Genomic DNA, 16731 nt, shown 5'->3' on the forward strand with positions numbered 1-16731 from the left:
GTATTTCTAAACTTGCCCATTTTTTTTCTCACAAATTTATGAACGTTCGGGCGTTTCCTTTCACGGTGGTGATATGGGCGCAGTCGGGGTAACCACCTTGATTTGTTTTGTTCAAAAAGCCGTCGCAAATCTGGCGGCCTCTCCTTGTAAGCCATGGGGCAATTACTTTTGAAAGTTTTGACATTTTGTAGTGATAAAAAACGATTTTAGTTGGGAAAAAGAACAAATTCGATTTTACTAACTTTTTATTTATAATAAAAATAAACATATCAATAATACATGTTTGATTACTTTGTAAATTATTAAACAATTTCATTTATAATAAATACATACTTACTTAATTTTTTAAATATTATGTGAATAAAACACTAAATTAAAAAAAAAAATAATTTATTTCCTACTAAAACAATACAAAAGAATCAGTCTTTGTACAAAAATGAATTATCAGATTATCACAAACATAAATACTATTAGCTATTAAGTATATGCAAGAGGTATACATCACAACTCCTTACGACTACCAGCCCCTGACCACAGATCTAAGACTAAGCACATTTCTGTCCAACATTCTTATTTAATCGACTTCTTCGATCGTCGGTCCGGCGTTATTCGGTCCTCCGAAACCGCCAGCCTGTTGTCCGCAACTTCCGGGCATTCCCGCACTTTGTCCTCCTGTTTGAAACAATTTAGCCACTATAGGACCACAAATCGAAGTCAACTGCTTTTGTCTGTCTTCGTATTCTTCTTTCTCCGCCAGAGTATTGGCATCCAACCACTGCAAGCAACCGTCACATTCCCTCGTCAGGGTTTCTTTATCGGAAGGCGACAGTTTGCTTCCTTGCTCCGAAACGGTCTGTTTCAACTGGAAGACGTAAGCCTCCAGCTGATTCCTCGCAGCAATTTTTTGCCTCTGCTTTTCATCCTCTTCTTTATACTGCTCCGCTTCATACACCATCCTATCGATATCTTTCTGAGATAATCTCCCTTTATCGTTCTTGATGGTGATGTTCTTCGAATTACCGGAACTCGTGTCTTTTGCGGAAACGTTGAGTATACCGTTCGCGTCCATGTCGAAAGTAACCTCGATCTTCGGGATTCCGCGAGGCGCCGGTGGGATTCCGGTCAGATCGAAAGTTCCCAGTAAATTGTTGTCTTTGGTCATTGCCCTTTCACCTTCGAAAACTCGGATGGTGACGGCGGGTTGGTTGTCAGAGTAAGTGGTGAAGATTTGCGTTTGTTTGCACGGGATTCGCGCGTTGCGCTCGATGATCTTCGTCATAACACCTCCAGCCGTCTCGATGCCCAGAGACAGAGGGGCGACGTCGACCAGGAGAACGTCTTGGATCTTCGAGTCGGACTCTCCGTTCAAGACGGCCGCTTGGACGGCGGCACCGTAGGCGACGGCTTCGTCCGGGTTGATGGAGAGATTGAGCGATTTGCCGTTGAAGTAGTTCTGGAGAAGTTGCTGAATCTTGGGTATGCGAGTGGAGCCGCCGACCAAGACGATGTCGTGGATCATCCCCTTGTCCATCTTGGCGTCCGTTAATGCTTTCTCGACGGGTTGCAGGGTGCTTCTGAAGAGGTCGGCGTTGAGTTCTTCGAACCTCGCTCTGCTGATTTTAGTATAGAAATCGATACCGTCGAAAAGGGCGTCGATCTCGAAGGAAGCTTCGGTGCTGGAAGACAACGTGCGCTTGGCCCTTTCGGCCGCGGTCCTCAAGCGACGGAGCGCTCTAGCGTTGGTTCTCAAGTCCTTCTTGTATTTGCGTTTAAACTCGTCCGCCAAGTGGTCGACCAGTCGGTTGTCGAAGTCTTCACCGCCCAAGTGCGTGTCGCCCGCCGTGGCTCTCACTTCGAAGAGCGACCCTTCGTCGATGGTCAAAATGGAGACGTCGAAAGTGCCTCCGCCTAGATCGAAGATCAACACGTTTCTCTCGCCCTTCAGATTCTTGTCCAGACCGTAGGCTAGGGCTGCCGCCGTCGGTTCGTTGATGATCCTCATCACGTTCAAACCGGCGATGACGCCGGCGTCCTTCGTAGCTTGTCTTTGAGAGTCGTTGAAGTATGCCGGAACGGTGATGACCGCATCTCTGACCGAAGTTCCCAAGTACGCTTCGGCGGTTTCTTTCATCTTCGTCAACACCATCGAGCTGATTTCTTCGGGTGCAAACTTCTTGATCTCGCCTTTGTAGTCGACTTGAATCTTCGGTTTTCCACCGTCGCTGATGACTTTGAAAGGCCAATGTTTCACGTCTTGTTGGATCTTGGGATCGTCGTACTTGCGGCCGATTAGACGTTTGGCGTCGAAGACTGTGTTGCTGGGATTCATGGCGACCTGGTTCTTGGCGGCGTCTCCGAGGAGGCGCTCCGTGTCGGTGAAGGCGACATAGCTGGGGGTGGTTCTGTTACCTTGGTCGTTGGCGATGATCTCGACCTTGCCGTGCTGCCAGACCCCGACGCAGGAGTAGGTCGTGCCCAGGTCGATACCGATTGCTGGAGACTTCACCATTGCTCTTCTCTTTTTCAACTTTTATTTGAGAAAAAATTCACTTGAATTCACTTTACTCAAACTGATTTTAACTTTGCTTGGTTCACCTCTTTTCGCTTTACTGTTCGTTGGCTCGTTTTCAAATGACTGAAGTGCCGGGTTATCTGCGAAACTTATATACGAACGCGCAAATCCGTCCCGAACATTCTCGAACCGTCTCGAAAGTTATCAGTAAGACACGAAATCTCTCGAATATTCTACCCTTTTAAAACAATTCATTAAACAATAAAGCTTTATTTCAATCAATTTCGTCTTTTACTCTTTTTTTAAATCAAGTTTAAGAAGAACAAAATCATCGTCCGTTCGATAAAAATTAGGAATTACTATCGGAGGTGTTTTTCTTGAACATTTTCTTCCTATTTGACGACTTTATTCGTGGTTTATTTACAAATTACAAATTCTGATAGGTACTGATAAATGAGATGATTTAAAAATTTTGATAACATATTACAAATTATTTAGTTTTACGCTGCATAAAGTAAATTAAACGAGAATCTTCTCGAACATTCTGTCTTCACTGTGGTCGGGAGGTACATAAATAAATATTGATTTCAACAGAATTTTTTTTTGGAATATCATTAAGACACCACGTTTAAAATAACCGAAATGATCTCGTATTCAGAAAATTATGAGTACCCAGTATATTACATAATTTACCAAATAACTGTAACAGTAATAGAATAAAATAAACGTTTAATTTTACTGAAATAATTTAATTTTTACTTTTGCACATTACAATTCATTGTTTCTTTAATTTTAATAAATATCTATTGAAATTTGTTTTTTGATGTTGGTGAGTGACCTGTTTTTCTTTTTTCGACAGAAAAATGTTTCTTATTAAGACAATTGGTGTGATTCTGTTTTAAAATTTACCAACATTGCTATATAACAAGGTTGTAGTTGCTATGATATGAAGCTGTTGATTATGGTTTGATCTATGCAAAATCAATGTTGTTCAATAACAATATTGCTAAATTTTGAAACAGAATTGCACCAATTATATCTTTATTAAAACAATCTTACTTGTTTAAATAAATGAAATTATGTTTTATCTAGATTAGTATCGTGTTTAAATTAATTTTTTATAAAATAGACAATTGTACTTTCAGTGGCTCCAAAAAACTGTTCAATTTTCACAACATTTGATAATTGAAAATGTTGTATTTTTAGTCAAAATTTGTATTGGCATACTGAGAACAATCAATTTATTTGTTTGCTTTTGTAACGTTTCAAACATGAAGAAAAACATTTTTTAATTTCATATAATACATATAACAAGAAAAGAAAAACAACATTTATTTATTAATCTAATCATGAAATAATTTATTTGCGAGAGAAATGTAAATTTGTACATAATCATTTTTAAATAAAACACTCCGAATTATTTGTGTAAGATTCTTAACATACATTATTTTGATTTAGCACCTTTCTTTCTCACAATTATTGATTGACGCACAAAAAAGAAATCTAGAACAAACCCTAAACATGTCACTTCACTACATCGAATGTTCTGGACTGTTATTAATGGAAACGGGTTGCGCGAAAATTCTAGAATCTAGTTTCTAGACTCTAGAGGAACGTAACGAATACAATGTTACTTTCAACCAATTTCTAATGTCTGTTTCATTTTATCTGTTTCGTTATTAAAGTCCTTAAGAAATACCTACATATTGTTAATTTTTCATCATAATAAAGCTATTTATTTATTGAATGCATAAACAAGTCATAAAAACATTTGATCCTTCAAATAACGTTTTTCTCGCACTATAAATTCACAGTAATACATTTAACAAGTTTTATTGATTTATTTATTCACAACCCGTAATGAATGTACAATTATACTGATTTCATATATATGTATTAAGGGACTCATAAGACTCTAGGGTTTTATCATTTATAAGACACTTAAGAAAAATTAGAAGGAATCAATTTAATCATTATTGAAAATCTTTGGGCTGTACATGTACATAATTGAAAATATGTAATTTTGACAGTAGGTATGTAATAAAATAAAATAAAACAAACGTTTAATTCTACATAACATACAGGACATTTTTTTTAATCTGTCGTTTTTTTCTTTAATCATACACAATATGTTTAAATAAACAAATCTGTTATTTGTTTCGAATAGCTTAATTATACAGGGTCTTTCACAACTCGCGCCCTAGAGAAAAAGAGGAAACAAGAGATCGCATTTGGACGAGTAATTTTGAAGAAAAAAAATCTAACTTAAAAGATATTCGAGAAAAGACAACTTAAAGTTAACCAATCAGAGATCTACACCTCCAAGGTGTATTTGCCGTAATTTTACGTTGCTAGGATTTCATTTAAGAAAAAACATCTTTAAAATATTTGGGCGATTGGAGTTGTTTTTGAAAGATGTCACTGTCAAATAAAATTTGTAATAAAAAAAGCCAAAACCTTTGTTTATTTGGTTACAATCATGTATTCAGCCGCTGATTATTTAGAAAATTTAAAAAACGTTTTCCGGGCAGAAATAACAATTATTTTTTCGTTTGCAACACATTTTTTTTATTTTTTGCTACAATACATTGTAATAATAACTGAAATGACCTAGAATGCCATTTAATTGCGACTATCAAGCATCAACCACTACCCCACGAGTCCGAGGCCCGCGACCCATCCAAGACAAAACTTGAGAGCGCGGCCGACCTGGTCATACCAGCCAAAAATCATGGCTGGGTTTTGCGCATCATAAATAAATAAATAAACTGTCTGACCTTTAGGAGTGCGAGTCCGAGACTCATCTTTCTCCGATCTGAATAGCAGGCGCCTACACATTGATTGGTAGGGCTGATCAACAGACTTGTCAAGTATCGGGTTACCGTACCCCCTAGCTGATCGGCCTCCAGTTGCGAATCCAGCAGGTCGGGAGTACGGTGGGGAAAAATTTTGAGAAATACAAAAAACGCGCGCGAGTGGGGGGGGGGGGTGCGGCCGTGGACCGACTTTTAGACGTCGACGGAATGCTCCCGCTTGTGCGTTACAACGAGGTCAAAAAACCACAGAAAAAAACCCCTCGTCGGAGCCGAAGAAGAAATGGGGGAACGCTTGAGAAAATCGATATAGAAGAAACTATAAAAATTAACCCGGTTTGAATTACACATTACCTGGTCCTCTGGAACTGGAGTCGGCCCTGGCATGGAATCTGAAACATACTCGGAAATGTTTGATTATTAATTGTTACAGAGCTGCGCTTGTCCGCGGAGATCTGTAATAAAAACATCGGAAAAAACTTCGCGAGAGACAGGAAGTGGTGATGACACTTCAGTCCTGTCGGAGGAGCACACATTTTGGCCGTGGATAGCGGTATGCTACATTTTCGTCGTAGTTGACGGCTTCGCGCACGAGGGGGTTTGGGTGGTTAGCCGCATTCTCAAAGAATTTCCCTGCAACATCTTGCCGGTACTCCCTGATGGTAGGAAGGTTTGCTTCCCGATGGAGTTGAGCGTTTCTGACGTACCAAGGCGCGCTGAAGGCGGCCCGGAGGAATTTGTTCTGTACGACTTGCAGTTTCTGGAGTTGCGTGTGGGCCACGTTACCCCAGACCGCGACGCTGTACAACATTGCCGGTCTGATTATCGTTCGGTAGATCGTTATTTTGTTCTTTGTGGACAGCTTGCTTCGCCGGCAAACCAGCGAATTAAGCTTTCCACGAACAGCCTGGGCGCGAGTTTTCGCGTGCTCGACTTGAGCGTTGAATCGGAGGTGATTGTCGAATTTGATTCCGAGATATTTGACCTCGGTTTTCCACGGGATGACGCGGTTGAACATGACAATTCGGCCGGCCGGGCGGTGAAGCCGCCGGGTGAACAGAATCGCACTGCTCTTTTCTGGATTTACGTCGATCCGCCATAGGCGGAACCACGCTTCCAGGCTTTCAACAGCGTTTTGGAGCCGTTGCGTCGCGAGTTCGGGAGACCCCGAGCGCGTGAGGATTGCAGTGTCGTCTGCATACAACGCGAGTTTTGTTCCGTCGGGTTTGGGGATGTCAGCAGTAAAAATTGCGTACAAGGTCGGCGAGAGCACCGAACCTTGTGGGACGCCTGCTTCGATTGCGCGTTCCGTCGAGAGTGCGTGTCCGATTTTCGCGTGAAAAACGCGGTTTTGGAGGAACGAATTGATGAGTTTGACCATCGCCAACGGTAGGCCTGGCGTGTGGAGCTTATAAACAAGTCCATCGTGCCAGACGGTGTCGAAGGCTTTGGCCACGTCGAGAAAGATCGCGCCGGTTGATTTGTTTTGATTCATACCGTGAGATATGAATTCGGTGACATGAATTAATTGGTCCGCGGTGGAGTGTTTGGGGCGGAACCCGAATTGTTCATCAGGAATCGCGGCGTTGTCGTTAGCCATTTTGACCAGCCGGGTCAGAATAACTTTTTCGACGATTTTACCGACGTTCGAGAGAAGACTGATGGGGCGATAATTTTGGGGAAATTTCGGATCTTTCCCGGGCTTGGGGATGAAAATCACGTTTGCTCTTTTCCATCGGGAGGGAAAGTGGCAGAGTCGCAGGCTGGCGTTGCATATTGCGGTCAAAGCGACGACAACTTTATCCGGCAATAGTTTCAACGCGGTGTTGGGGATGTGGTCTGGTCCGGGTGCTTTTTTCACCTTTAGTGATCCGATGATTTCGCGGACCTCTTCCGGTGAGGTGGGTGTAATGGGGGTGTCGTTCGGTTCCGAAAGAATTTCGTGAATTTCGTGCTCGACTTCCTCGATGTGATCGAGGTCGGCGTCGGCGATGTTCGGTCTGCATTTGCGCATCAGAGCCTCTGTAACCGATTTATTGTCAGATCCGCGATCCGACACTGGTGGCTCAGCTCAGGTCCGGAAAGTCGCTACACTCCAAGCATCTCCTAGAATCGCCCATAGGCTTTGCTTAAGCAGTGGACATCTGAATTTGCAATGTAATGACAGCTCTAACATTTCAGATGGTTAACCTAAATTTGTTGAGAATGAAAAGTCAAATCTAATAGTATCAAAATTACAGTAATCCAAACATTTTTTGTAGCTGATGGTGTTATTTTTGAAACCTAGCACCTGGCTTTATTTGGTTGAAATAACATCACACCTCGAGATGCCCTTCTGGGATTGGTAGACTTACAAGTCTTGTAATTCAGTTATGAAAGCAGTAGTAAATTCTTTGTTTCTATTTTTTGACAACTGATTGTTGTCGGCAGGTACCCTTTTTCTCTAGGGCGCGAGTTGTGAAAGACCCTGTATGTATTAAAATGTGTAGATGTTTCCTAATTATGAGTTTATTGGGCGATGATTTATTTAATGGTGATATTTAAATAGTTATTTATGCAACAAATGAGTAAAGTAATAATTTTTTTTACGAGAAGGAAAATTTGCCTCTCGAGCGAAGCGAGTGGGCAAATCCGCCGAGTAAAAAAAAGATATGTACTTTACTAACGAGTTGCATAGAAAATTTTTTTGGTGCCCGTAAGTTTGGATATAAACTTTTTTTGTTCGACACTGTCAGAATTTGAGAATTTTCTCCTATGTGAACGGATTTTGATAAATGTCACCACTTGTCAAAACGACACGTCAAGCTAATTTTTAAGGTTTTAAGCGATTTGGAGCCTTTAAGGGGCTCGTCGAACAAAAAAAACCTATTCAACTCGTTCGTGTGTAAATTGGGCCTTTTTTGGCACGCGTGGGCCATTTTAAAACGCGAGTGAAACGAGTGAAACTCGTCAAATAAACTACTATTTCGACACTCAAAAACCCGTGGACCTTTAAACGCTCATTTTACTCGCGTTTTAAATTGGCCCACTCATGCCAAAAAATCCCAATTTACATACGAACTCGTTAAAAAAATTACTAATTATGAATGAAAAATTTTGTAATTGCTTTAAAAAATGACACGCTATGGCACTTTTTTTAACGCAAAATGCGTGCAAGAATGAACCGCTATGGCACTTTTTTTAACGCTTCTTGACCGATTCAAAAATCACATATTTTATGAACGCAAACGAATGAAAAAACTTGCACTTTTTTTGACGGACGTTAAAAAATATATATTTGTTATAAAACTTTATTAATTTCATTATGATCTCTAAAAATCTTATTTATAATATGGCGAGTTGCTGGTTTATTGTTTATCGAATCGTATAAAATTTGTCTGAAAGAGTAAAAATCACCGAAGAAGCTCAGTAAATATTTTTTTATTTGTTATCGGTAAAGTCTATGGGTCCCTACGAAAAAGAATTCGGAGTTTAATAGTAATTGAAGAGGAAAAAGTTGTGTAACAGCAACAATGGAAAATATGTTTTTTAAATGTTAAGAAAGATAAAGATATTGATGTAGAAGGTTGTGGTGGATGGAAATTGTCCACTGTCACTGAAGGAAGAAAACTTCTAGAATAGAGGAGAAATTGTTGATAATCCATCTCCAAATACGTTTTGCGTGAATCTCATCAAATCGAAGAATGTCGCAAATGGGAATATAAAATTACTAAAACAATATATAATCAAGTATTATGCCTGTTAATATTAACGTTAATGTTAATAAATTATTAAATTAATTCCTTCTAATTTTTCTTAAGTGTCTTATAAATGATAAAACCCTAGAGTCTTATGAGTCCCTTAATACATATATATGAAATCAGTATAATTGTACATTCATTACGGGTTGTGAATAAATAAATCAATAAAACTTGTTAAATGTATTACTGTGAATTTATAGTGCGAGAAAAACGTTATTTGAAGGATCAAATGTTTTTATGACTTGTTTATGCATTCAATAAATAAATAGCTTTATTATGATGAAAAATTAACAATATGTAGGTATTTCTTAAGGACTTTAATAACGAAACAGATAAAATGAAACAGACATTAGAAATTGGTTGAAAGTAACATTGTATTCGTTACGTTCCTCTAGAGTCTAGAAACTAGATTCTAGAATTTTCGCGCAACCCGTTTCCATTAATAACAGTCCAGAACATTCGATGTAGTGAAGTGACATGTTTAGGGTTTGTTCTAGATTTCTTTTTTGTGCGTCAATCAATAATTGTGAGAAAGAAAGGTGCTAAATCAAAATAATGTATGTTAAGAATCTTACACAAATAATTCGGAGTGTTTTATTTAAAAATGATTATGTACAAATTTACATTTCTCTCGCAAATAAATTATTTCATGATTAGATTAATAAATAAATGTTGTTTTTCTTTTCTTGTTATATGTATTATATGAAATTAAAAAATGTTTTTCTTCATGTTTGAAACGTTACAAAAGCAAACAAATAAATTGATTGTTCTCAGTATGCCAATACAAATTTTGACTAAAAATACAACATTTTCAATTATCAAATGTTGTGAAAATTGAACAGTTTTTTGGAACCACTGATCTGATCTAGATAAAACATAATTTCATTTATTTAAACAAGTAAGATTGTTTTAATAAAGATATAATTGGTGCAATTCTGTTTCAAAATTTAGCAATATTGTTATTGAACAACATTGATTTTGCATAGATCAAACCATAATCAACAGCTTCATATCATAGCAACTACAACCTTGTTATATAGCAATGTTGGTAAATTTTAAAACAGAATCACACCAATTGTTTTAATAAGAAACATTTTTTTATCGAAAAAAGAAAAACAGGTCACTCACCAACATCAAAAAACAAATTTCAATAGATATTTATTAAAATTAAAGAAACAATGAATTGTAATGTGCAAAAGTAAAAATTAAATTATTTCAGTAAAATTAAACGTTTATTTTATTCTATTACTGTTACAGTTATTTGGTAAATTATGTAATATACTGGGTACTCATAATTTTCTGAATACGAGATCATTTCGGTTATTTTAAACGTGGTGTCTTAATGATATTCCAAAAAAAAATTCTGTTGAAATCAATATTTATTTATGTACCTCCCGACCACAGTGAAGACAGAATGTTCGAGAAGATTCTCGTTTAATTTACTTTATGCAGCGTAAAACTAAATAATTTTTATCAAATATGTAGTTATCAAAATTTTTAAATCATCTCATTTATCAGTACCTATCAGAATTTGTAATTTGTAAATAAACCACGAATAAAGTCGTCAAATAGGAAGAAAATGTTCAAGAAAAACACCTCCGATAGTATCGAACGGACGATGATTTTGTTCTTCTTAAACTTGATTTAAAAAAAGAGTAAAAGACGAAATTGATTGAAATAAAGCTTTATTGTTTAATGAATTGTTTTAAAAGGGTAGATTATTCGAGAGATTTCGTGTCTTACTGATAACTTTCGAGACGGTTCGAGAATGTTCGGGACGGATTTGCGCGTTCGTATATAAGTCTCGCAGATAACGCGGCACTTCAGTCATTTGAAAACGAGCTAACGAACAGCAAAGCGAAAAGAGGTGAACCAAGCAAAGTTAAAATCAGTTTGAGTAAAGTGAATTCAAGTGAATTTTTTCTCAAATAAAAGTTGAAAAAGAGAAGAGCAATGGTGAAGTCTCCAGCAATCGGTATCGACCTGGGCACGACCTACTCCTGCGTCGGGGTCTGGCAGCACGGCAAGGTCGAGATCATCGCCAACGACCAAGGTAACAGAACCACCCCCAGCTATGTCGCCTTCACCGACACGGAGCGCCTCCTCGGAGACGCCGCCAAGAACCAGGTCGCCATGAATCCCAGCAACACAGTCTTCGACGCCAAACGTCTAATCGGCCGCAAGTACGACGATCCCAAGATCCAACAAGACTTGAAACATTGGCCTTTCAAAGTCATCAGCGACGGTGGAAAACCGAAGATTCAAGTCGACTACAAAGGCGAGATCAAGAAGTTTGCACCCGAAGAAATCAGCTCGATGGTGTTGACGAAGATGAAAGAAACCGCCGAAGCGTACTTGGGAACTTCGGTCAGAGATGCGGTCATCACCGTTCCGGCATACTTCAACGACTCTCAAAGACAAGCTACGAAGGACGCCGGCGTCATCGCCGGTTTGAACGTGATGAGGATCATCAACGAACCGACGGCGGCAGCCCTAGCCTACGGTCTCGACAAGAATCTGAAGGGCGAGAGAAACGTGTTGATCTTCGATCTAGGCGGAGGCACTTTCGACGTCTCCATTTTGACCATCGATGAAGGGTCGCTCTTCGAAGTGAGAGCCACGGCGGGCGACACGCACTTGGGCGGTGAAGACTTCGACAACCGACTGGTCGACCACTTGGCGGACGAGTTTAAACGCAAATACAAGAAGGACTTGAGAACCAACGCTAGAGCGCTCCGTCGCTTGAGGACCGCGGCCGAAAGGGCCAAGCGCACGTTGTCTTCCAGCACCGAAGCTTCCTTCGAGATCGACGCCCTCTTCGACGGTATCGATTTCTATACTAAAATCAGCAGAGCGAGGTTCGAAGAACTCAACGCCGACCTCTTCAGAAGCACCCTGCAACCCGTCGAGAAAGCATTGACGGACGCCAAGATGGACAAGGGAATGATCCACGACATCGTCTTGGTCGGCGGCTCCACTCGCATACCCAAGATTCAGCAACTCCTCCAGAACTACTTCAACGGCAAATCGCTCAATCTCTCCATCAACCCGGACGAAGCCGTCGCCTACGGTGCCGCCGTCCAAGCGGCCGTCTTGAACGGAGAGTCCGACTCGAAGATCCAAGACGTTCTCCTGGTCGACGTCGCTCCTCTGTCTCTGGGCATCGAGACGGCTGGAGGTGTTATGACGAAGATCATCGAGCGCAACGCGCGAATCCCGTGCAAACAAACGCAAATCTTCACCACTTACTCTGACAACCAACCGGCCGTCACCATCCGAGTCTTCGAAGGCGAAAGGGCAATGACCAAAGACAACAATTTGCTGGGAACTTTCGATCTGACCGGAATCCCACCGGCGCCTCGCGGAATCCCGAAGATCGAGGTTACTTTCGACATGGACGCGAACGGTATACTCAACGTTTCCGCAAAAGACACGAGTTCCGGTAATTCGAAGAACATCACCATCAAGAACGATAAAGGGAGATTATCTCAGAAAGATATCGACAGGATGGTGGCCGAGGCGGAGCAGTATAAAGAAGAGGATGAGAAGCAGAGGCAAAAAATTGCTGCGAGGAATCAGCTGGAGGCTTACGTCTTCCAGTTGAAACAGACCGTTTCGGAGCAAGGAAGCAAACTGTCGCCTTCCGATAAAGAAACCCTGACGAGGGAATGTGACGGTTGCTTGCAGTGGTTGGATGCCAATACTCTGGCGGAGAAAGAAGAATACGAAGACAGACAAAAGCAGTTGACTTCGATTTGTGGTCCTATAGTGGCTAAATTGTTTCAAACAGGAGGACAAAGTGCGGGAATGCCCGGAAGTTGCGGACAACAGGCTGGCGGTTTCGGAGGACCGAATAACGCCGGACCGACGATCGAAGAAGTCGATTAAATAAGAATGTTGGACAGAAATGTGATTAAAATTGATGTGTTTAGTCTTAGATCTGTGGTCAGTGCCTGGTAGCCGTCGAGAGTTGTAAATAAAATATACTGCATATACCTAGTATGTATTTATGTAATGTGATATAAATGCATTTCTGTATAGAGACTGATTGTTTTGTAAAAGAAAATAAATAACTTTTTGAATACAAGTTTTTATAATTCACCTATTATCCTTTCCACCATCACTATGCACAAGTTAAAATTTTCAAATTTTATTTGTCGTGGCCTCCCAGATCTGTCTCTTGATGGCCGTGGGCCCCCGTGGTATTTGTAATTTGTTGCATCTTGCGTTGCGATTGCGACTGGTAGGTGGCAGCGTGATCAAGTGAGTGAATAGGTTAGAATCGGCGGGAAAAATATTTTAACTCTTGTACGAATCAGTTCATTATTATCTACACAGTCTACACTTGACGATTCGATTTTAATTGGGAAATGTGGTTTTAATACCCTTTTCTTTCATTTTATCTTTCTCTAACCCACGATCAAGGTATTGAAACTCCTAACCTTTAAAATAACACAGTTCAACAGCAATGGTTAAACCATGGTTTAGATTAATATGTAAACGTGAACAATTGCAATTGTTGGGCACGCTAAATGGAGGGCAAAGTTTTAGGTAAGTGGCATAACTATTAATTTAGAATGGTGTACATATTTTAATAACCTAACCTCAGATGGAAATTCATCGATCTTGAAGGCGATAAAAAATGGATTGGTGTGTTTGAGAAACACGTCTGGATATTGAAACAAAATGACGAGGAGATTTCTTACCAAGTTTATGGTTCTGACAATGATGAGAAGTTTTACAACAATATGTTGGCCAATTACTTCCAGTTGAATCTAGATCTGAAGCAACATTTTGCTGAGTGGTCTTCAAAGGACCCAATATTCAAAAAAGCAGCAAACCAATTCTACGGAATTCGCATTCTCAATCAAGATCTCGTCGAAAACATATTCTCATTTATATGTTCATCAAACAATAACATCAGTCGCATCACGAGCATGGTGGAGAAACTGGCGCTTTTATTTGGAGAAAAAATATGCGACATAGATGGACAAGTATATTTTTCGTTTCCGCCTGTTGAAGCGCTGGCCCAAGATGACGTCGAAAGTGTTCTCAAAAAAGAGGGTTTTGGATACAGAGCCAAATACATTAGCGAGTCAGCCAAATTGATCACCAAAGAGGGTGTGGATCGGTGGCTCGAAGAATTAAAGACGCTTCCGTACGAAGAATCGAGGACCAAACTGATGACTTTAACCGGGATCGGCCCCAAAGTATCCGACTGTATTTGTTTAATGTCGCTGCGCCACCTACAGTCGATCCCTGTCGATACTCACGTCTACCAGATCGCAAGAAAATTCTACATGCACAGCTTGCCCAAACGCAAAACGGTTACAACAAAAATCTACAAGGACATTGGAGACCACTTTCGGGAATTGTACGGACCCCTGGCCGGGTGGGCACACACGGTGAGTTACAATACCTTTATTACGATATTTAAACATACAATTAATTATTTGTCTCAGGTTCTCTTTTGTGCTGATCTAAAAAAGTTCCAAAATGACGAAAATTAAACTATTTTTTAACTCGGAATTCTATTAAAACCTCAACCTTAATCCAGTTGCATGTTGTGATCGTCGTCTTTGTCGTCCTTCTTCTCCTCTTTCTTATCCTTCTCTGGCTCCTCTTTCGACGAGCTGCTTTCGTCTTTCTCGAGCGCCTTCATGAACTCTTGCATGTTGCCTTGAGTGGCGGCCGCCACAGCGTCCGAATTGACGGACAACTGAGACACCACCGGACCCAACTGTCCCGACTCTAGGGCGCTGGAAAACTGCGACACCGCCTAGAACCCAAGAAATAACAAAAACTCCTCTAATTCGATCACTTTACTTGTTGAAACTGCGGCGAATTTATTGTCGATCGCAGGGCCTCTTGGGGGTCTCCTTCGACTGCCGGTAGGTGATTCTGCAAGGCTTCGAGGGCATTGGGGTTGCTTAAAATCCCCGACAAACCGTCGGCGTTCAGGGCAGTAGATAAGTCGACTTAAAACCAACAGAATTATCTCTGAAACCCTCTCAATCGATTTTTTTTTTTTTACCTGATTGTTGTTGCGAGCTCGATATGGGGGTGATGCCCTGCAGAAAATTTTGCAGGTCTGACAACTGAATCCTGTGCGAACACGAGTCTGACGTACGTCCCGAATTGGTAGTCGATCTTGCGGGAGCTCCGGGGGCTGCGGTCGGGGCACTGGTGGTTTGCGGAGTCGTCGTGACAGGAGACTGGCTCACCGTAGTTGTGGTTGTGTTTGTAGTAGGAGTGCTAGGCACGGTTGTGCGATGCGTGATCGCGGGAGTGGTACTGGTGCGAGCGCTTCCACTATTGGGGCCCCTAACATCACAGTTTTACTAATTTACACGTCAAAATGAAGACAAGTCACACCTGATGGTCCCCAAAAGACTCGACAGCCCTCCCATTTGTCCTACGCCGCTCCCGAACAGCTGCATCAACTGAGATTGCGACATATTATTGAACAGAGATTGTAAGTCTTGGTCGGGCGACTGAGACGACTGCACCGCACTAGACGGGTTGTTCAACAGTTCGTTGATGCGTTTGCAATTATCGTCATCTTTGTCAGTGCGAGGTTCCTACAACAATTGATGATTAGTACTGATACAGGTGTAAAAATGACTTGCAATACTTGTAACCAAAAGAAGAATTTCCGATTGGACGATTTGAATTTCAGTAAATAGACACGACCTGTGGTGCATTGTGATACTTTGATGTACTCACAATCATCTGGGAAGATAATGAGATCATCTTCCACAATTCCAGTAGTTCGGTCTTGCCAACAAAAGTGCATTAAAGAGTCGTCGCTTTGGTAGACGTAGAGAAGGCCTTTGCGTTTGTCAGGGCACACCATGCGACCTAAATAAAATGTGTTCATTTGGGGCCTAAGGGGTGTATTTGTTACCTTTCAAATTCATTTTTCCAGCCCGGACTTCGACTAGGTGTTTGTTGCCGCCAGTGGAACCGGGGCCGGTCGCGGCGCTACCGAATAATGCACCTCCTGCAGGCATTTTATGACGACGTTGGTGGAACTGGAAAAATTGTGATCACTTGGTGCACGAAAAGTGAGGTTAGGGCAACATGACAACCGAATTTTATGGGTAAAGTATATTATTTCTTCCAATTAAATCTATGGGGGCTGTTTGTTCTTTAACTAAGAAGGTAATTTTCCAAACATATTGTTTATTTACTCGTAATTTGCAGCTGTTTCTCCATTAAATCTAAATATATTTTTTTACATTCAGCTAGATTTACGGGACTATAAATATTAAACACAGTTATAATGGAAACCAGGATTATCTGAATATTTGTTTACGATACTAATTTACAACAGTTTCTTATTTTAATTAATATTCAGGCACGATTGTAGGAAAAAATATCAACAAATTGTAAAATGTTCTTAAAATCTTATCTACAGAAGTTTCTGATTGAATTTTTATGCACCTTACCTTTAGCAAGTTTATATTTTTCAAACAAATACTTTGTTTGAAATGACAAAAAACGTTTTTGAAAATACAGCTCCGTCACCACAACTGACAGTTCAAAGCGACATTAGCGCCCTCTCTGTGGGTGACGTGACAGAAATGTCAAAAGGTGCAAGACCGGGTCTACTTTCCGAACATCATTCAAGCAGCGATAACGACGGTATCTCTGATTCGTAAAA

General features: G+C 40.5%; 4 protein-coding genes across 6 annotated transcripts; 2 read left to right on the forward strand and 2 right to left on the reverse strand.

Moving 5' to 3' along the window:
• Positions 1-373: 373 nt before the first annotated feature.
• On the reverse strand, positions 374-2647 carry LOC138123237 (heat shock protein 70 A1-like). The gene has a single exon (XM_069037847.1). The coding sequence runs from the start codon at positions 2507-2509 to the stop codon at positions 575-577; it is 1935 nt and encodes a 644-aa protein (XP_068893948.1). The 5' UTR covers positions 2510-2647; the 3' UTR covers positions 374-574.
• An 8246-nt stretch (positions 2648-10893) lies between these two features.
• On the forward strand, positions 10894-13120 carry LOC138124211 (heat shock protein 70 A1-like). Its single transcript, XM_069039169.1, has one exon. It carries the CDS (start codon positions 11019-11021, stop codon positions 12951-12953), a length of 1935 nt encoding a protein of 644 aa, XP_068895270.1. The 5' UTR covers positions 10894-11018; the 3' UTR covers positions 12954-13120.
• Positions 13121-13286: 166 nt separating this feature from the next.
• On the forward strand, positions 13287-14617 carry Ogg1 (8-oxoguanine DNA glycosylase). 2 transcript variants are annotated; one of them, XM_069039190.1, is made up of 3 exons: positions 13287-13616; positions 13675-14470; positions 14528-14617. In XM_069039190.1, the coding sequence occupies exons 1-3, from the start codon at positions 13534-13536 to the stop codon at positions 14573-14575; spliced, it is 927 nt and encodes a 308-aa protein (XP_068895291.1). In that variant the 5' UTR covers positions 13287-13533; the 3' UTR covers positions 14576-14617. The 2 variants fall into 2 exon arrangements, with proteins under 2 accessions (XP_068895291.1, XP_068895290.1); XM_069039189.1 differs by having other exon boundaries at positions 13675-14594.
• Rpn13 (regulatory particle non-ATPase 13) lies at positions 14472-16649 on the reverse strand. Of its 2 annotated transcripts, none has more exons than XM_069039181.1 (8): positions 16517-16649; positions 15973-16099; positions 15700-15926; positions 15441-15646; positions 15100-15389; positions 14892-15043; positions 14613-14844; positions 14472-14545 (listed from the first exon to the last, which is right to left on the reverse strand). In XM_069039181.1, the coding sequence occupies exons 2-7, from the start codon at positions 16076-16078 to the stop codon at positions 14614-14616; spliced, it is 1212 nt and encodes a 403-aa protein (XP_068895282.1). In that variant the 5' UTR covers positions 16079-16099; positions 16517-16649; the 3' UTR covers positions 14472-14545; position 14613. The 2 variants fall into 2 exon arrangements, with proteins under 2 accessions (XP_068895282.1, XP_068895283.1); XM_069039182.1 differs by having other exon boundaries at positions 14607-14844.
• Between the last annotated feature and the right edge of the window lie 82 nt (positions 16650-16731).

This window comes from Tenebrio molitor, chromosome 2 (genome assembly GCF_963966145.1).
Source record: "Tenebrio molitor chromosome 2, icTenMoli1.1, whole genome shotgun sequence".
Taxonomy (NCBI): Eukaryota; Metazoa; Arthropoda; class Insecta; order Coleoptera; family Tenebrionidae; genus Tenebrio; species Tenebrio molitor.